Source organism: Astatotilapia calliptera, chromosome 6 (assembly GCF_900246225.1).
Source record: "Astatotilapia calliptera chromosome 6, fAstCal1.2, whole genome shotgun sequence".
Lineage (NCBI taxonomy): Eukaryota > Metazoa > Chordata > Actinopteri > Cichliformes > Cichlidae > Astatotilapia > Astatotilapia calliptera.
The window spans coordinates 5,877,186-5,898,196 of record NC_039307.1 but is presented as its reverse complement, the minus strand read 5'-3'; the positions used below and the strand labels follow the sequence as shown (position 1 = coordinate 5,898,196).

The window sequence follows — 21,011 nt, the reverse complement described above, 5'->3', positions numbered from 1 at the left end:
TCAGTCATAACCAGAATATTCTGGTACCTGTCTGTGGGCCTCCCCAATGTAAGAAAGTCCAGGGCCACAACCTCAAGGGGATAGGACACAATAACGGGATGCAAAGGGGCTCTAGGCCTATTTCTATCTCGTAGGCCACACGCAGCACACCCTAGCTGGAATTCGCGCACCTCCTCTTCCATGCTGGGCCAATAAAAGAAGCGACGTATCCTGGACAGTGTCTTTTCCACTCCCGCATGTGCCGCTGCCTCGTGATACTTCTCCCACACCTCCCTGTGTCTCTCTGCAGGACATAGGATCTGAAGGTACATTTCGTTAGTGTTAGGGTCCCTTACCTCTCTGCACAGCATATCCTCGCAAACCTGCAGCCTTCTCCATTGCTGTAATAACTTCTGTACAGGGCTAGGTAGGGATCTCCTCGTTGGTGCATCAGGGGGGATTCCCTGTTCCACATACTCCCTCAGGATGCGCAGATCCATGTCCTTTTCTTGAGCCTCTTTCCAGTCATTCACCTGCGGCACCAGCCCCTGTGGATCCCGACGTGGAGCACTCGTGGTGTTTATGTAAGCTGTTTGACAGTCTGTGGGAAACCTAGAGAGAGCATCAGCATTAGCATTCTCTTTTCCAGCCCTGTACTTAACCTCGAAGTCAAAGGATGCCAGCTGTGCCACCCAGCGTTGCTCTGTTGCCCCAAGTCTAGCATTCTGTAAGTGGGCCACAGGATTGTTGTCGGTATACACGACAAACTTGGCACCTGTCAAGTAATCCTTGAACTTCTCAGTAATGGCCCATTTTAGAGCTAAAAGTTCCAGTTTGAAGGAACTATAGTTTTTGTCATTTTGTTCGGTGGGGTGTAGGCTCCTGCTGGCATATGCAATCACCCGTTCCTTGCCATCTTGCACCTGAGCTAACACAGCACCTAAGCCTTGATTGCTGGCATCAGTATAAAGTGCAAAGGGCTCCAGGAAATCTGCATAAGCCAAAATAGGGGGCTCGGTCAGAGCACATTTCAAGCTGTCAAAGGCTTCCTGACATTCAGCAGACCACTGGACCGGCATGCTTGACCTGCTAGAAATTCCCACGAGCAGAGCATTTAAAGGTCTAGCCAACCTAGCAAACCCTGGGACAAATCGCCTGTAATAACCTGCCAGGCCAAGGAAAGCTCTGACCTGACGGGTGGTCGAGGGAACAGGCCAGTTCTGGACAGCTTGGATTTTCTCAGGGTCCGGTCTTACCCCTTGTTGGTCGACAAGATGCCCCAGGAACTTCACCTGACGGTGGAACAGCTTACATTTGTCCAGCCTCAGCTTCAGACCATGTTGCCACAGCTTCTGCAGGACATTCTCCAATTGCTGTAGATGAGTAGAGAAGTCAGGTGAGTAGATTATTATATCATCCAGATATACCAAAACAGATTCAGAAAGGTGACTACTTAGGCACTGCTGCATCAGGCGCTGGAAGGTGGCAGGGGCATTACAGAGTCCAAAAGGCATGCGATCAAACTCAAACAAACCCAGAGGAGTGGTAAATGCAGTTTTCTCCCGATCCTTAGGATCCATTTCCACTTGCCAGTATCCACTGGCAAGATCCAGTGTGGAAAACCACTCAGCTCTGGTCAGACATGTTAAAGTCTCTTCAATTCGGGGGAGCGGGAATGCATCTTTATGAGTTACTGCGTTTAATTTTCTGTAGTCTACACAAAATCGCCAACTGCCGTCCTTTTTCCTCACCAACACAATGGGGGCTGCCCAGGGACTGCTACTCTCCCGAATGACACCTTTTTTCAGCATACCTGCTAAAAGTATCTTAATCTCTTTGTACATCAGTGGTGGTAAAGTGCGATGTTTTTGTTTAATGGGTGGTGTATCACCTGTGTGGATCTGGTGTTGGACCAAATCAGTTCTTCCGTAATCCTCCTCGTTCACAGCAAACACCTTTCGCCACTTCTGCAGCAGGGTCTGGAGCTCGGCCTTCTGCTGGGGGGTCAAGTCTATGCGGTTAAGCAGTTGACTCACCTCCTCTTCAGGGATCGCAGGCTCTTCGGGCCCAGCTGCTTCAACTACGCCCACCTCGATCACACCATCGGATCCCATTGTCAGGCTAAGATCACTGTACATCTCCACGTCCGACTCCTCCACCTGGTACAACTGGCCCATTTTCTGGTAGCGTCCTATAGTCACTTCGTATGGATTAGGGTTACAGACCCGGATAGGGAGCCTCCCTCCTTTGACTACTGACAGGGTTCGGGCTACCCCCCAGGGTCCAGCATCAGGTAAGGCCTCCACTAGTGCCAAGCGTTCTGTCCCACCCTTACCTTTACACGTCCGGCCCCAGACCATCACTTCACAGTTCGGGGGCACCTTGACTCCTCTGCGGCTAGCAGGTCGAACATAGCCTAGAAAGCCATCAGTCTTGGTGGTAGCAGTCTGTTGACAGACGGCAAACGCCTCTTTCCATGCTCTGCTGGACTTCAGCTTTTGAGGATGAAAAGCAGACTTGCCTTCGGCAAAAACATCATCCCAGCATGCACTAATAACATTCATACCAATAATTAAAGGGTGCGTGGAACAGTCATTTCTCACAACCACAACCCCTTTTCCTAGTATCTCCACCCCTTCTACCTCAAAATCCAAGACCGCATAGCCTGAGTATGGTATCTCAAGTCCATTGGCTGCCTTTAAGGCGAACAACAGGGGTGTGTCAGTTTTATTCACTTCAGGGAAATGGAGATCCATTACCTGCTGTTGCACTAGTGTAACCTGAGAGCCTGTGTCTAATAATCCCGTCATCTTAACCCCTCCCATACACACCTCAATGAGTGGACATTCTCCCACAAAAGCTGTACTGGCCCCCTGATTGTTTGAATAGTCCCTTGTCCCCACCGCTTGGGCCTCGGCAGCGGGGTTTATTAGTTTAAAGGTGGTTGTTGGTCTAGTGTGCTCTGACAGAATCTGGCAATATGCCCAACTTGATTACAACGATGGCAAATGGGTTCTCCCTCTCGGGTCCAGTTATTAGCATATCCAGAACGCTTTGGCTTAAACCTTGATTTATTAAAAGCTGAGAGAATCTAGATATGCGAATATTTTCCTAATCTGGTCTCTATCTTTTTCTTCTAACACGCTTACTTGACGCTTTGCCTCACCGCTTAAAGCCCCAATTAAAATTTCTACTTTCCGGGCCTCAGCTATTTCTTGAGCGTTCAATAAACCTTGTATTTGTTCTTTCCAATCTCCATATGAAACATCTGCTTCAGGACCCTTATATTTTGGTACCCAAGGGGCACCCGGATACACCGGCATCATCATCTCTATATCTGCACTCCTGGTGCGGAACACTGCTCCCCAAGCTTGTAACCTGTCAACAAACGCCAAAATTATGTAGCCGCTAAACTGGTGGAACTAAATCTTCACCACCACGTCTATACATACAAGCAGAAAGGGGAGTGAGTGGGTCAGCGCTCAGAGCACAGAAATTTAGCTGGCTTCAAACACACCATTTATTTTCAGGATAAAACACAGTCAGAACCCCAAATACAAGCTAAAATCCCCATATACAATAAAAATAGTGTTTACAACCCGCTAAAAACCCTGCCGGCAGGAATGATTAAACGCTAAAAACACAAAGCTAAATGAATGTTTTTCCCTATACTAAAAACTCCCCCCCAGGGTCCTAATTCTCCCAGTCCAGCAACACACGGGCAAATTCTCCTGAGCTGAAAGAGACAGGAGAGGAACTCCTCTTCCGGGATGTGGACTCTCGCCAGCAGAAGACCAGGGAGGAGGCTCCCATCTCCACCTGACTGTGCGCAATCGTGCAGTCCAGCTACTCTCCACCTCTGCGCACGGCCTCCCTCGTAGCTCCGCCCTGAAATAACAGACACAGGCCAGCAACGTTGTCAGCGCAGCCGCTGTCACCCTTCCCCGGCAAAGCTACTCCTAGCGCCCAACAGTGGGAAAGCGATACTCACAGATGCAGGCAGAGGCGTACCCCTGCCCTACTGTGGATTTCACGCGTCGCCTCCCACGGTCGCTATTCTGTCCGTCGGGACTGGATCGCCGGGTTGTGCTGGCCGATCGCCGAATGTCTCGTGGCGCCCCACAGTCAGGCCAGAGGTCCTTCTTCTCATATGCTGGCTTGCACACGTTTTGTTTTCCAGCTCTCCACTTTTCGTGTGTCTCTCTCTTTTTTGTCTTTGCGCTCACTATCTCCCTTAAGTCAGTTTGGTGGCTGATAGGCCACCTCGGGGAACACCCCCACCTCACAGGTGCCTACAATTGTCCGCTTAATCCACAGTGGAATAATAAAAAACATATTGTTCAATCAACACTTTAAATATGGAGATAAAATCATGCAATAGGAATATCAATAAACAAACATGCAATATCACTATTACAATAAAATCATGCAAATAAAATCGACACCCTGTACCAACACAGTCTGATCCAAAACAAGATATAAAAACACAATTTTCCACTGTGTGACACATACACTGAGCAACAGACTGACTGAATAATGAATTACTGGATGTCTGGGTCTGGGATAAAGGCTTGAGAGTGAATGATAGTTGAATGTAATAAAGGAAGAAAGAAGAGACCTATTGCAACATAAAGCGAGATTAGAGCTAGAAGGAAGGAACTAAACTTTGAGCAGACAGATGTAGTTTAGTCCAACATCAGTGCTAAAAATGTCACGTCTGGCGAAGCAGACGTCATGGCATGAGGAGAGCTACATGTATGTGTTCCAGCTATGTGGGGATGCAGGGGGTGTTGGGCTTGTTCAAGTGGACAAGAAAATGCAGAACTCAACAGTGATTGGCAAAAACAATGTGGACCCAAATGCAGGCACGGTGGCGAGGGCAAATAATAACAAAAGGAGAGCCTTTATTTTGGCGGTGAAAAAAATACAAAGAAACACTAACACGACTGGAGGTACAGAGAAACTAACAAAAAAACGAAACTGGGAAAAGCTAAGAATAACAAATGACCTGAAGATGGCGAGTTAAGGCAAGGAACGAGGCAAGGAAAAAGGGCAAGGATACCTCAGTAGGTAGAGTGGTGGCCCCATGATCGTAAGGTCGGGGGTTTGATTCCCCTGAACAGCTACCCTGAGGTACCCCTGAGCAAGGTATCGTCCCTACACACTGCTCCCTGGGCGCCCAATGGCTGCCCACTGCTTCACTGGGTTAAATGCAGAGAGGAATTTCCCCACACGGATCAATAAAGTATACGTTATTATTGAAATAAAGAGGCGGACAGATCGACCAGGGACCGAAGGAAACACGATATATATACACACAGAAGGTAATGAGGGAATGGGAAACAGGAGGGTAATCAGACGGAGAAAGCAAAGCAGAAAACACTGACATAGGACAAGGACTATCAAAATAAGACAGGAAAACCCAGAACAGGCATGGAAACACAGACCAAGGAGACAGCTGACCAGGAAGACAGATGACTAAACGTATAGACAGAACAAAACCTATACTAGAGACACGACACACTTACACGGAAGGCCAGGGAACAAGCCTAAGAACCAGGAATCACAAAGACACTGACTGAGGAGATACATTGTGCACATATTCAGGGATTATTTATTTACTTCTGTTTATAAATGCGTTTAAAAGTTGGAATGTTTTTTTAACTGTATAAGGTGTACTTAATTACAGAAAAACAGCAAATAATTATAATTATATTGAGAGCTTTATTTGAGTGAGGAATTGAAAGAAGTTAATCAACAACTCATTTCATATGTAGGCAAAATCCAAATATCATGCACATGTCACATACATCCACCACATGAAACCATAGAAAGAAAAAAAATTATTTCAATAAATCCTAAAATTTATCCTCTAACTGAAATGTTAGCAGATGCCAGTGATTAGCTGGCCTTCTTTTTAAACTAATATATTCTAGCAAACAAGATTCCACACCTCACTTGCATGAAGGCATAACTGAACAGCAAGGAAACACTGTATAACAGTACATCCCATTGTTTACCCAGTATGTGTGAATAGCCGTTTTATAGGGTCTAATTTACACCACTCCACACATTTCTGGTAATTAGTATTAGTAACTTAGTATTCAGTGGCTTTGAAAAATATTGTATTATCTCACTTCTGAATGATCAAACACATTGGCTATATTTGAAAGATGAAAGACGAAATGCTACAGCTGCAGCTTTACGTCATAATATCACGAAACAGTAAAAACTACACCTTTATTTCTGATATATGTTAAAAATCACACACAGTTTTCTGAACTGGTCAACATTTTTAACAAAGCAACGAGGACATTGGTATAATAACCAGCACAGCTTTAGAAAAATGCTTTATAAGTGGGTTAACTGTTGTTCTATTTCCACTGGGGCAAAGCAGCAACAGTTGTTCACTGTTCAAAAAACAAAAACAATCCAACAAACACATATTCCGACATTACTGCGACTTTCTGACCCTTATTTTTGTTTGTAAGAGAAGTCTTTGATTTAATTTAACAGGACAGCCACATTTATCTTCTAGGTCACATGAAAATGCAGAAATAATATCTGGACAGGTGCAAAAGGCATTATCCTCCTTTTGGGAGTGGGGAAGTGGGCGAGAATGAGAGCAGAGAATGTGGGACAATCCAGACAGCCATATGTGGTCGCAGCCTGTAAAATGATGTCAGGTTAAATGGGAATCCTTTACTGACTATACCAGCATGTTATATTCCTCCTGTCAGCACAGTGCTGCTGCAATTTTGGACTTAGTTCAGGTTTGATTAGCGTGTCTATCAACCTTTTAAACAGAAAGCATGAGATTTTGATGAATGTGTGCTTAAGCATCACTAAGCCAATTCACCGTACATTCCATAAAAGAGCCAAGCTCACGTGGTGATCATCATTTAGTTATTCCTGGTAACATTGATCCAGCATACTTAATTCTTCAAAGCCACAAAAGGCAAGCCAGAGCCAGTTATAAATAATCTGATCACAGGCTAGTGGAGACATGTACTGAAGCTGTTAATTATAGCAAAAAGAAGGGGGGGGGGGGGGGGGGGAAGGAACGAAGTTCTGTTAAAACTCTTACATGACATCTCAGTTTAAAGTATGTCATGAAAATCAAAGTGAACGACAAAAAAACAAAAGTGGGTAGCAATAAAAAACAGCCAACGTATGTTCTTTTCAGTTGTAGCAACCTGCAGCAATCTCTCTGTTTTACTGTTACTGTTTTTTTGCTCCCAGTTCAATTCAATTCCATTTTATTTATATAGTGCCAGATCCCAACAACACTTGCCTAAGAATGACTTCATACTGTAAAGTATTGTATTGTAAATAATACAATAATGTACCAAATGCATAAAATAACCCAGTACTCAGATGACCCCTATAATCAAGCACTTTCTTACAAGAGAAACTGAGGGGTTAGACTGGATAATGATAATGGCCAGAAACAGGTGAGAACACAGCTGGGATAAATCTAACTAATGAAACAGAGGAAGTAGAATAAAAAAATGCTGCACACAGACAGATGATTAACACAAAAAAACAGGTAAAAGGCATGGAAACTGACAAAGGCTCCATAACTGAAAACACCGGGTCAACAACCCAGGTACTCTGACAACAACCAAAGAAATTATTAGGTCATAAATGTCATTAAAATTCTCTCTCCTTTCAAAGTAAATAAGAATAAAACGCTACTATTATTGCACCACTTTAAGGGTGATAAAGGTGGAATTTGCCCTCTAAGACACAGGCAGCATATCTCAGGTAAAATGAGTTAATTATGATATTTTGTCATATCACAGGTCACACTGTGGTTTCAGTTGTATTCTTATCACACTTTTACCTCCCCATGTGTTTTGCTAATATAAGACATATTAGATAGTATTATTCTATCCTGACTGAATCAGTAATACGAGAGTATACTCTAAAGAAACATGATGATCATGCACTAGTTTCTCCACTTGAATTGTTCTTTGTTTTATCAGTGCACAAGTCGCAACCACTTCCTCCCACAAACATTTTTTTCTGTCATTTAATCTTGTTTAAACAGACAAGACTCAGAGACGATGTAACTTTATGCTCAAGCTGCTGTGATAACTGATCCAAATTCTGGTCTGAAGAACTGACATATTCATATTCGTCTACAGATTGATCTGGCTAAAATGATAAATCACTGTCAGAGGTCAGGCCCATGGAGCCACATGTGTCTCGTTCTACTTTTTTTTTCTCCACTATGTTCCCAAGCTAGTGTCTGCTAGGCGCAGTGTATGTTTTATAGTCAGTTACTGGGTTTGTGACTGACTTTTAGTGGTAAGCAGGAAGTCTAGAGTGAATTATAAGTAAAAATGTGGCTTGTAAAACCAATAAAATAAGATGGAGACAAAAAGGCTCACAATTTGTTGCAGCCACACTTACATTAAAGTACATTGATGCAGTTAGTTAAGTTGACTTCATAAGTATTATTTTGTACCTAGAGAACACGGTTTGGATTCCTTATTGCATAATGGTATTTGTCTCTACAATTACGCTTTGAAATGTAATAGAATGGGAAGTGCTAATACTCAAAACAGAGCGTGAGTTCTTCTAGTTTAATAATTGTCTCCATTGTTGTGTTGTCGCAGATATATATTTTCACGCATTAATATGTTTGCTGTGAGCTATGTTTGTGTTACAGCTCAGTCTTATCTTTGTTCAACAGGGTTAAGCTCAATTTAGCTTAACTTCAGCCACAACTCAAGAGATTATCGCACATTGAAGGTCAAAGGTATGAAAAGAAACAGAAACAGAAAAGAATAGAAAAAACCAAATGAAGAAAGGACTCTTAATGTTTCCATTAAAGATGGGACATCAAACATGCTTAGTGTACTATACATATTCCCAGTCTTTAATTCAGTGAAAAACTTGTAAGAAGTGCAGAATGCTAGAATGGGTTGATGACACCGATGTTGTTCAGGCTGCAGCTTATTTATGTAAGAAAGACTTCAAAACGGTTTTAGCAATTTTTCTTTAGCTTTTTGTTTATTTGTTTGTTTGTTTTGTGATAAACTTGTGTGTCTGCACATTTTAAATTGGAAAGCACCCTTTTTTGCTCATCTGACCTTACTATGAGATCTTTTTTGTGTGTGTGTGTCATTGTGCAAAAAGTGGGCATGCAAATACACATAGACATCCCCCATCTCAAATGGCAAAATGTTTGACCTGACCCACCCTAAAGCTGTTTGCATAGCATGCAAAATCCTGGGTTTTGGAATCTGTCCATCATGCTGTTTACAGCCCAGCACTGGATTTTCAGTTGGCCTGTCTTCCATCCTTGTCTTTCAGGCATCTGGTATGCTTGCAGTTGTCGAGGGATGGCACATGAATTCTCACCCAGCTGCTTTGTTTGGGGTTTTGTGGCTGAAAGGCTTTGTGCTCACACCAAGCTGCTGATGAAGGCATGGTGGAAACGCTTCTTTTTTGTTGTTGTTTGGAGAGCAAAAGAACCTCTGTTCTGTATTCTGGGTGCTTTTCAATACCACTTGAACTCATTGGTCTAGTTCATCTAAAGTAATCTGTGCATGACTACCTAAGAGGCAGCACAAGCACAAAGCTTCAAAGAAATAGCAGGAAAATCTCACCAATTTTTTGGCATGCCAACAAACAAGCTAGCATTTCTGCCTTGTGGCCTTCATCAGAGCATGAAACAAAACTGAAGGTTGTAACATTTACAGTAATCTGACATTGTTTCTGATCTCATGTGACGACCTTCATACATTTTAAAACAGAGCAGAGTGAATACAGCCGGGGTTAAAGTTTTCTATACTATGTCACAACCCGGCTCATAGAAAGTGACAATTAAGAGGGAGACCACACACAGGCTTTTAAAGGCTGTAAGACATATTTAATGAAAATAAGGTAAAGCAACTTAAAGACAATTTAAAGGACATAACAGCTATAACTGAAACTTCCAAATGAACAAGATGGGTGCCAGACGGCGAGAGACAGAGCCAAAGCCAGCCTGCTGGTTCAGTCAAGGTGTCTTTATATACACTGGGACTGGTGTTGCATCACTAATTGGGTCAGCTCCACCTACCTGCAAGAAACGGGTAAAAGAAAAAGCAAAACACAAGGCCAGCCCACTGGCCGTCACAACTATTACATTTCATTTATATACTTATTCAGAGAAGATCTGAGCTAAAATCATTAGTCAGCCCAGCAGGTGTCATTGTGTTTAGTGATGAGATCCAACATCTATTTATTTGATAAAATTCCCTGGCAGAAATAGCAGAAAGAATTACATGTTCAAGTCCAGTGAACAGCAGGAGGAGCAGCAGGAGAGCCATGATTGGCTTCATAGTTGTGTTTGGCTAAGACAGACTCTATGTGCCCAGTTCTGTAACTCTTGTTTGAATATTCTACTTAACATCTAAAGTGTTGTTACACTCACTGCATTTTCCACATCTGAAGTTTCCTTTCGTGTATGTTTTGGTTTGATAGGCTGAAAAGTGTGTTTACAATTATCTCTGATTGTTCAAGCACTTCAAAATCACAGTGATTCCACTTAGTCATCACTCAGATTTTAAGATGTGTCAGTATTAGTAATGTCTCTGAGTTTCTTGTGACAGCAGTTAAATTAAGTGGAGAAAATTATTCTTTCCAGTTGATATTTTAGGTGTAAGCAGTTCAGATTTTAAAACATTATTGTAGGCAGTGCTGATTATTGATCGATGATACGCTATTTCATTAAATCTTGATTTCATCTGATTGCCATGCTTTAGAATATTGGGAGGTAGACTACAGGAATCACTTTGGGAAATATTTGAAAATTGAAATTAAAACAGTTTCATTTGGACTGCAAGCATAAAGACTCTCAGTGTCAGTGTTGGTTTTGTATGATTTTTCAAGCAATTTAGTCCATCTTTGTCTCTTTAAAGAAATGAGGTGTTGATGGTACAATATCTTTTAGAAAAAACTTCAGTAGAGGTTCAGTAATAGATTTTATACCAGAGACAATAGTTCTTGATTAGGAATTGTACTGTTGCACTTTGGGTGTATTGCACTAAGAGGAATTCAATCTCTTGTGTAGCTCGTGAGAGCTACGCTAGCATGCATGAAGAGACTTTTAATTTAACTTTTGATTTCATTCACTGGATTATTTTTTAGCTCTTTATAGCACTCTCTATGCTCACTATCCCACTGCTTCTTTTGATACAATGTAGCTTTTTTTTTTCTTTTACTAATATGATGGATTTGGGTCCTCCATAGTTAGGGATGATACTGGCATCTAGTGGTAGTGCATATGTATTACCGTTAAGCGTGTGTTAATCCCACTATTTTCAACAACCAAGCTTTGCTGCACTCTACTGGCAATACTGAGGCAATGCAGAGTGTTGTCTAGGAATACATTTTACATAATAGGCATATTAAAAATTGCTGAAACTATGTCTTGTAAAAAAAAAAAAAAGCTTTACAAACTGCTTTATAACAAGTAACTGTGGAGTAATTTGTGAACCCAGAAGAGATTACCAGCATCAAAAACATGGGATTTTGAGAAAAAGATAACTAGGTTAAACTCAGGAAACAGATGGAAGAAAATGGGTGGTCTAATGACCAGATACATGGGAAAGTAGATAGACACAAAAAATGTGTTGGTTCTCCTGAACTGACCACAGAGGATTAAGGCTGCAAGCGATGAGCCTTCATCAAACTGCGTAAATCTCTGGCACACATATTACACCCAATACACATGTATATAAAAAATGCAGTATATATAACAACAGTGCTTCACATCTGGGATTTGGTTTCAACAAAGAACAGTAGATGAATTGGACTGGACAAAATAATCAAACAATGATCCTAAGAAAACAAGTACCAGTATTTTTATTTCTAGAGGGAAAGGAATAAGCGTTGATGGTTTTAGAACGTAATTGTAAGGGAAACAATTAAAAAGCTGTGGTGAAGAGAATCATCTTTAAAAGCACAGATATAACAAGATAGTTTCTTAAACATATTCCTCATACCAAAAAAAAAAAAGCTTTTCAATTGTGCCACAAGACTGAAGCGAGACTCCATCAAGATTAATAACACTGGCCCCATCTTTGGTGCCATCTGGTGGCTTTAGAGAACTTTATTTATATAACTTCTACTTAATCAGGGTTGAGATCAAAGTCAAGAATATAAACAGACAAGCAGCAAAATCACAGACACCAATGAGCAGAAGGCAGGTGATGGTGAAGACTTACATTCAGAGACAGATGCTGCAGGTGAGCATCTGCACCACATCAATGCTCCCACCGCTTCACGAGCAACACAGTTATGATTATCAGTATAATCAGCAATTTCATAAAGCTATAATTATTTTTAGTAGCACTAGTAGTAGTTGTTGTGGTAGTGTCTATACTAAGTCAGAAGTTTACATCATACAGTTGCAATCACTGGTTTTATTATACACCCCTGCAATTTTACTTTCTAAAATGTTTTCGCATGCACTGTTATGTGCCTCTCTTTTCACTTTTCTCTTTCCCAGCGTGTCTCCATGTGTTTTAATTTTTTTAATCGCCTTTTTTTTTGTCTCACAGTGACTAGTTGTGTAAAATAAATATTCAACTTCTATTTCTTCTACTTGCAGCCCCATGCTCTCGTAGCCTGTCAGCATAGTTCTTTTCTTCTAATCTGAACTGCTGGGGATTAAACAGACAGCCAACTCTTCATCCATAATTCTACCACCCCCTCCCTCCCTCTCTCTCTATCTCTCTCTCTTTCTGACTTAGAGACATACACACACACACACACAAAGCTTTGCCAGACTAGTCATTTGGAAACCATAAGCATGATGTTTGTTTGAGAGAGAGGGGTAGGTGGGTGGGATGGATTAGATTAAGTTGGTCCAAATTCAAGGGATCACTTGTAGCAAAAGGGGGTTACAGATAAAGGGAAAAACAGAGCGCATGCCCGTGTCTGTGTGTGATAGAGAGAGACAGAGAGGGATAGAAAGGGAGAGAGAAAATGGTCGAGTCATGCAATCAGAGCCAGAGTCTGGCGCAGCGGGTTGTTTCAGCTCAGATATGACCCAACTCTCCCACCCCAACCCGTCAATCTCCATCACTCTGCCCCGATTCCATAATATCACCGTAAACATTTCAAATCTCATCATGGCAGCCGCCAACAACCCATAGGAGTTTAGGACTGAATGTGGCATCATATACACACCACTGGACCAATAGGATCTGGGACTGAAGCACATGCACTGAGAGGAGTCGCTTTTTGTAGTAGAGGTGCAAGTGGAAACATTTGCCCTCCTCCTTCCTGGGCGATAAAAGGCGTTGCCACCTAGGATGCATTGGATCTAGTATGGATTTTGGAGTTTCATGTGACGTTTGAACAGAGAAGGGTGAGAAAGAGGAAAAGAGGAGGATAAACTTTGGAGAAGTGTGAGGACCAGCAAGGAGGGAAGGGAGGGGGGAAGACAGGGAGAAGAGGGCAGGGTGATGGGAAACACCAACCAGACTTCTAAAAAGAACAGTAAAAAGAAGAAGGTAAGGAAACATTTTGTTGTTCTTGGATAACTAAAACTAGGATTTCATAGCAATTTCCTATTTCATCTCTACTTGACACAAGAGACGTTTCAAATTTGCTTTTATTTGAAATATACAAAATAAATAAATCTATTGAAAATATCTGTAACAGTACAAAAAATGGCAAATTTGCCAAAATTTTGATAATAGCTTTATGTGTTTCATAATCCGATTGGTTCCTCTCCTCTAAGGTAATGTCACCCATAGAACAAAGTGGTACCCCGTTGGCTGCTGCCATGCTGGGGGGACTGGGTGATGCAGGGGAGATGGACACAGAGGATGAGGAGGAAGGAGGGAACGAGCGTGAGTTTGATGAACCCCTGTGCGCTCTGGTTAAGAACTGCAACATGCTGCATAACATAGTGGGGCCTGCATGTATCTTCCTCAGACAGGGCTTCGCCCAAAGTCAGCTTGTATGTATTTACCCACACTACAAACACACACCACACAAACATACAGAACTGCCAGAATTGTCATTGCCAAAGTCTCCCATAAATCCTTTCATCCATCCATTTCCAAAGTGCCATCCAAAGGAAGGTTAAGGTGAAGCTGAGGTCATCGTCACGGCTCCTCTGCCCTTCATCTCCACCAACCACGAAATCAAACTGTGACTGCATCCACTTACCCTATATTCACTAACATCATATCTATAGAAATGTTTTAAAATGTTCTGAGGGCCTCTTACTTACAAACTTATATGTATTCTACTATTTTGAGTAAAGTTATTGTACACTGAAATTACTTTTTACACAAATAGCCAAAGTAAATTGAATAAAAACATGTGAGAAAGGACATGTTTTGGTCATTCTCATGTCAGTTGAGCTTAGTGAGATAGACATCTAAACATCAAAGGCTGTGACTACCCATGAAAAAAACCACTTCATATTATAATTAAAAGATGATAATCACTAAGCCTCGAACTAAAACTAACAAAAAACAAAAAATTAGCAAATAATTAAAATGAAATAAGAAATAAAAACTGTTGAAACGTATAAAACTACGTTTTTTTCACAGCTATAAAAGAAGGATAATGATAACGAGACCTGATACGTGACACAAAAATTTGTCCAGATTCAGGTACCTTTATAGTCTTGGAGTCTTCTATGCGCACCTCTTATTACAAATTAATGTCATACATGGGGAAAGTGGAAATGACACAGACAAGGAACTAGTTTAAAAGCGCTCCTAGAACAGTGGTGTATGATCAGAGGTGATACTGGATGCCATTTGAAGTGAAAATGGGCAAGAAGTGTAAAAGTATGAAAAAAGAGTATCCAGAATGTGGTTATGTAAATACTATTTTCTTTGCTGTATTGGTCGTAAGGTGAATGCGAGTTTCTGTGAGAATGCTAAAATCTGTCTCTCTGTGTTAGCCGTATAACAGACCGCGGTGTACCCCTCCTCTCACCCTAAAAAATCTTTTTGGGTGTGTGATTTGAAATAGTCTATTGATATATTTAACTACAGCCTTGCAGAGTCACTGTCTCGTTTATCAACTGATTGACAACCGCAGTTTAAATTTGCAGTTTACATTAGCATGTCTTTCACAGCAAGCAGTATATGATAACAATTGAACAAATGGCTATGTCTAATGTGAAAGTGGTCCCTTGCAGTTCCACACTCAGTCTCTGCAGTTCGCTTAAGATTTATAAGACGTTTTAGCTGATTGCTTTGCTTTTATGACACGCAAGTTGCACCAGCTGCAGTGGACAGCTGTTTCCAGAGGAAATACACTGATAAACCTTCTGTACACCACTTTCACAGCACCAGCAAGGAAGTGCTTAATGAATATAGTGAGGCGTTTAGCAGCTAAAAAGCTAGGTAATTTTCCTCAGGAGTTTGGACTATGTCTTGATCCAGCCTCACTCATTTCATATGCCACATTTTCAGCCACAGCAGGCAACCATCAAGTGCATGTAGTGGAGCATTCAGCAGACAAACAGCTTGATATTTCAGTCAGACACCAAAAAACAAGCTAAAAGAAGAGTGAACATTAGTCTTTCAGAAACATTACTCCATACTGTGTGATTAAAAAAAAAAAGTTTGTTAATACTGAAGTCCATTACAGTCACTGTGTTACACACTTGATCTCTGACCTCTTAAACGCTTTCTGTAGTTCATTTTCTCAATTGCACAGCTACAATTGCAACGTAATGTTCATTTTATACATTTTAGTCCTAATTAAGGTATAATACACAAATAAGCAGGGTGTGTTTTAGGGCAGGCCTACCTTGGGGTTGACAAATCACTAACATAAGAGTGTACAGTGTCTGTGTTTCCATAATCAGATCAATGTCGTTCATCATCTCTGGGTTCAAAAATCCAAAATACAACTTCACAAAACATGACTTCATATTTTGTCTTAATTTTTATATACATTTTTTTTTAGCAGTATTAGCAATGCTATCTGTAAGTTTAACTACCATCATAGTTATATTTCAAAGTGGCCAGGTCAATTCTCTTGCATATGAATGAATGAATGAATAGATAAATATGAAATCTCGTTATTAACTTTAGATAGGGACTGTTGACACTGATAAAACTGAGTTCTATAACATGTGCTTAATCTTGTAAACGGGTTTATTTCAACCCAAACCATAACTTGAACCCCAATCAAGGTTTTTTTTTTTTGTTTGTTTGTTGTTTTGGCTAAACCTAAGCAAACGAGGACTGAAAGCAAAACTTGTCTCACATAAGATTTAAACCTAAATCTCGTGGCATTTTCATCCTGTTGTGTCGTGCTACATGCCTTCCTTCACAAACTTTTATTGTTGCTCAGTTTCTGCAGTCTTCTAAAGTCACGATTTAGCAGTAGTAACTGTTGTAGATTGGTAATGGACCACAAAAAAACAAAGGTAGGAGAAAACCGTTGCCTTTGTCTGTGGATAAATCTGTCGCAAATTTTAGCAAAAGGTACGACAAAAAAAAAAAAAAAAAAAGTGGTACACGTTTTTCTGTTCAGCCTGTGCAGGTGTGTTAATGTTCGTTTAATCAAAAGCCAGCTGGACTGCAGATGCAGATAAGAAAAAAAAATTGCTGGCAGATAGAGAAATGAAAAACCGATAAGCCTTCATGATTTGTAATACAATTTACCGCTGTAATCTCCCTGCCACTGTTCGCTCTCCTGCATCCTCTAATCCAGGGCTGTATTATTCCTGCTGATGATGTCACAATCTCGAAGAACACATCACGTACAAATTTATCCTGGTGTCACCTTGCATTCCTTTAGCCAATTCAACAACAACCGTAAATGGTGTTTTATGTTGAATCAGAATCAGACTATTTTATTAATCACTAAAGAAATTATGCATGTGTTTGTTACTGCATTAATTTTTAGTTTAAGTCATAACTCACTCTTATTTCTATGATTTCATTTTCACTTTATTTTTTAAAGTGGCAATTCAATATTTCACCAGTTTACTCAGCATATGATGTAATTCGTTTTTCTTTCTTTCTTATAACTTTGTGACATGCTGCATGTTTGGAAGGTAGATCTTTTAGGTGGTATGTCATTATGAATCTGCTGTTAGTACATTGTATTTCAAAAGCTTGTTGTGGAGCATATGCACAGCAGACTTTCTCCAACAGAAGGGGCAGAATGAGACTGGACATGAATGCTGCTGGGTAGCAGCAGTTTTCAACTAAAAAGGCTATTAGGGTCAGTCAGATCAAAAACCCAATAATCCTCTAATAGAATCTCTGGCTGAGCAGATGAACATAGAACAAACAAAATGTTTCACAGGATTGAGAGGAGTGGAGGAGTAAAAGCACAAGAAGCAAAAATGTTTCCAGCATTTTGTGTGACTGAAATAGAGCAGATTCAAAGTATAACTTGTCTGACTATTCATTTCTCTTTATGTATGCCCTTTCTTCTTCCACACCACCGCAGGACAGAGATCTACGACCAGAAGAGATGGAAGGTACAGATTCTTAATCCAGATTCTTAATCCTCACCTTGTCTCTCAGTCTATTCATTCCACTCTGTTCTTTTTCATCTACCTTCCTTTCAAACCTTCTGTTTAACTGTGAACATTTTTTTTTTAATTTCCCTGTCTTGCATTGAAATGTGTAAGAACAAAGTGAAGGATTATCTTTCACAGGGAGGAATAATCCTTCACAATTTAACTTCCACTCATACATCGCTTCTATTCCTCAGTAGTGGCTCACAATTTAACAGCGTACATGCACATGAAAATGTCATTTCTATTTTAAATATAGATTCTATGACTTTGGTTTAGTGTAGTAGAAACTTGATATATTTCTTCTGCAATGATTTAATGGTGACAGGGGGATCTGTGTCACCATCTGTTCAGGTTCAGGTTAATTTTATTTGGACAAGTTTGGATATGGACTGCAATCATCCATGTCACACTATTCACAAACAACAGGCAGCAGAGTGCAAAGTACTCAGTGTTATAATGTTGTAAGAAGATTGAAGAAGAAAGAAAAAAGAAAGGCTCCATATAAATAATGAGATGAAAGTTTAAAAGCTCATTCAAAACATTAATGCCTCATAAGAAAGTGATGCAAAAATAAAAAGTTTGCAAATGAAATAGAAAGTCCCAGGAGCAATTTAAAAATATAATTTTTCACAATCCTTGCAGCTTCAGTTTCTGTTTTTACATTTTTATTGATATAATGATGAACGACCATAAGTATTTCATAAGTTTTAAAGAATTTTATTGGGGGCAAAAATATCATATTTATGCAAAAAAAAATATTGAATATTTACAGTGCACGGTGTTGCCAAAAAACTGTGATCATCTTCAAGCACTGATAAGACAGAAATCAGTTATTTGGTCCAAAGATTGTATCCAGCATGTCACAGAAAACAGAGAAGTCCGTGAAACATTATTGAAAAATAATTTTTTTACTATGTCATACTAACAACAAGTCAAAAATAGTTCAAATAAAAACTAAAGCAATTTGGAAGTATTAAAAAAAGCACTCTCAGACAGATACCCCATCCCCATCACAATGTACACTCACTGATCCAGGGCAGCTGAGACTGAAACTGTGTCTTGTTTTCTCAAGAAAGCAAATGTACTCTGTCATACTTTTGCCCAACGGCAAATATTTCGCATAATCTGTATTGATGTGTTCTACTTGCAGAGTTGCGTGAGGCCTTCAGAGAATTTGACAAAGATAAGGACGGCTTCATCAGCTGTAAGGACCTGGGCGAGTGCATGAGGACTATGGGATACATGCCAACAGAGATGGAACTTATCGAACTCAGCCAGCAAATCTGTGAGTCCTGAACACAGACAGATAATTCTGTAATTCCCTAAAATCTTTCACTCGGAAGACCAGTGAAGGAGCACCAGGATAAAGCAGAACTGCAAAGCAGTTGATGTCCAAAATGTCTGTTTATCCTTTCTTCACCTGTAAATCTGTTAAGTCTGATGAACTGCCAAAATTTTCTCCTTACATTAACTAGCAATGATTTAATTAATTTCTTTACAAATAACTTTTTAACTATTGGAGAAAAAAATATTCACTAGTACTGTCATTAAGTACAGCATCTCTGTTAAATGCTGATATGAGTAAACTTCATATCAGCAATGCGTCAATGTGTCTTCTAGACCCTACAAAACTGCTCAAAGACATTTTACCATGAATTAAAACATAAATCTTACATCATTTCACATTTATAACCTTATTTATTTCCAAAATTCCTGAAAGCTGTCAAGTAGTTAAATGAGCTTTTGAAAATGTTTCTTTGAAGAGTTACAGTCAGGATTTAGAGTGCATCATAGCACAGAAATAGTGTAGTGAATTATATGAATGATGAATCATCTTCTTAGGAACTGTCCTGCAGTGGTTTGAATCACTGCAGTATAGTTTGTGCATGTAAATGGCGAGTCTTCCTCACATGCAAATGTTAATCACAGTTCCACAGGGTTCTGTGCTAGGACCATAACTTTTTACATTATAGATGCTTCCCTTACAGTATTATTATAAAACACTCCATTTTCATTCCTATGCAGATGACACGCAGTTTTAATTAACCATAAAGCCAGATGATACAAATAAACTAGTTAAATTATAGACATGTCCTAAACACAGCTAATGGCTGCAGTGGACAGTTTTCATTGCATATTTTCACATCACTGCAAATATGCTCTTATTATGACTTCTGTTTATAACATATTGACGTGGGTCTGCTAAGCTCTGTCTTATATGCATGCACAATTAACTCCGTACCACTGGATCTTCAGTAAATAATCCAATTTGTTATTTACTTGTATATACTATGCATGCATATTTATCTTTCTTCTAGGTGGTGGCAGAGTGGATTTTGAGGATTTTGTGGAACTGATGGGCCCCAAAATGCTTGCAGAGACTGCAGACATGATTGGGGTTAAAGAGTTACGGGACGCCTTCAAAGAGGTCTGCAATTTTATTTTAGCAAAACAGAAAACCATATCCAGGCTTAAACTAGGGTTTAGAAATGAATGCGGTCCAGAATTTTTTCTCCTAATGTATGCTATTTAAGGTGCAACAAATGACTGAGGTCCATACCTCAGTCATGCTAAAGTTGGGCATACACTGTGCGATTTTTTTTTTTCCTTTTAATTATTCTTCAAAAAATTATTTAATCAGCTCCTGCTCAAACTGTACGATTGAATCGCAGGGGTGAGAAGTTTGTAGGTGACGATGCACACTGTGCGTCCATAACATGAAGCTTATAACACAAAATCTGTCTCTCGCTCTCCCTCTCTCTCCCTCTCTCTCTTTAACTGACACAGACACACACACCACCATCAACTTTGTTAAATTGCTAATGAAAAACATCGACTAGCAATGAGCAGAAATGTCCATCCAACTCTTTTCACGGTTGGTCCAGTCATGATAATTTTGTGAGGCCACATCGAAAAGGCTCAGATGAGCTTGCCAAAGTTCTACACGCTGCACTGCCATGCTACTCCGTTTCTGTTTGCGCATGCATAGTGTGAGAGGCTGCGTTGACACCCTCATGAGGGCCGACAGGATTTCAAACAGGTTTGATTTTCTTGCGACTATACGATTGATGATTGGGAGCTGGTCGTGAGGTGTTAATCCCTTCTCGTTACCATGTATACTACACGATGCACGACACAGGAGAAACTCGGGCCGATCCCCAAAACGACTGAAAAATCTGCTCAAAATGGGCCAAAAATCGCACAGTGTATGCCCAGCTTAACCTGAGTAGGCCTTCCCTCAAACTGACACTCCAAAATGTTTTTGTTTTGCTTTTTTTAAATGCTTATTTTCCTTTTAAAGTCCTTCCATTCTGCTTTCTAGTTTGACTCTGATGGCGATGGTCAGATCAGCCTTGGAGAGCTGAGGGAAGCCATGAAGAAGCTAATGGGTGAGCAGCTCAACCACCGCGAGATTGATGAGATCCTGCGAGATGTTGACCTCAACGGGGATGGACAGGTGGACTTTGAAGGTGATACAATTTATCTCTTAGTTAAGATCGGTGGTAGTGGTGTG

General features: G+C 40.4%; 1 protein-coding gene across 4 annotated transcripts in view; it reads left to right on the top strand.

The window, feature by feature from the left end:
* The window catches only part of cabp2a (calcium binding protein 2a), a 28,195-nt gene that overhangs the window by 6,093 nt on the left and 1,091 nt on the right, over nucleotides 1-21,011 (top strand). The window contains exons 1-6 of one of the 4 annotated variants that reach the window (XM_026169904.1): nucleotides 12,527-13,496; nucleotides 13,727-13,948; nucleotides 17,425-17,455; nucleotides 18,648-18,782; nucleotides 19,816-19,925; nucleotides 20,820-20,967. In XM_026169904.1, the coding sequence (XP_026025689.1) occupies nucleotides 13,449-13,496; nucleotides 13,727-13,948; nucleotides 17,425-17,455; nucleotides 18,648-18,782; nucleotides 19,816-19,925; nucleotides 20,820-20,967 (694 nt within the window). In that variant the 5' untranslated portion in view covers nucleotides 12,527-13,448. Of the gene's footprint in view, nucleotides 1-7,234; nucleotides 7,589-12,526; nucleotides 13,497-13,726; nucleotides 13,949-17,424; nucleotides 17,456-18,647; nucleotides 18,783-19,815; nucleotides 19,926-20,819; nucleotides 20,968-21,011 lie in introns of those variants that run through there. The other 3 variants (XM_026169906.1, XM_026169907.1, XM_026169905.1) reach the window with 3 other exon arrangements.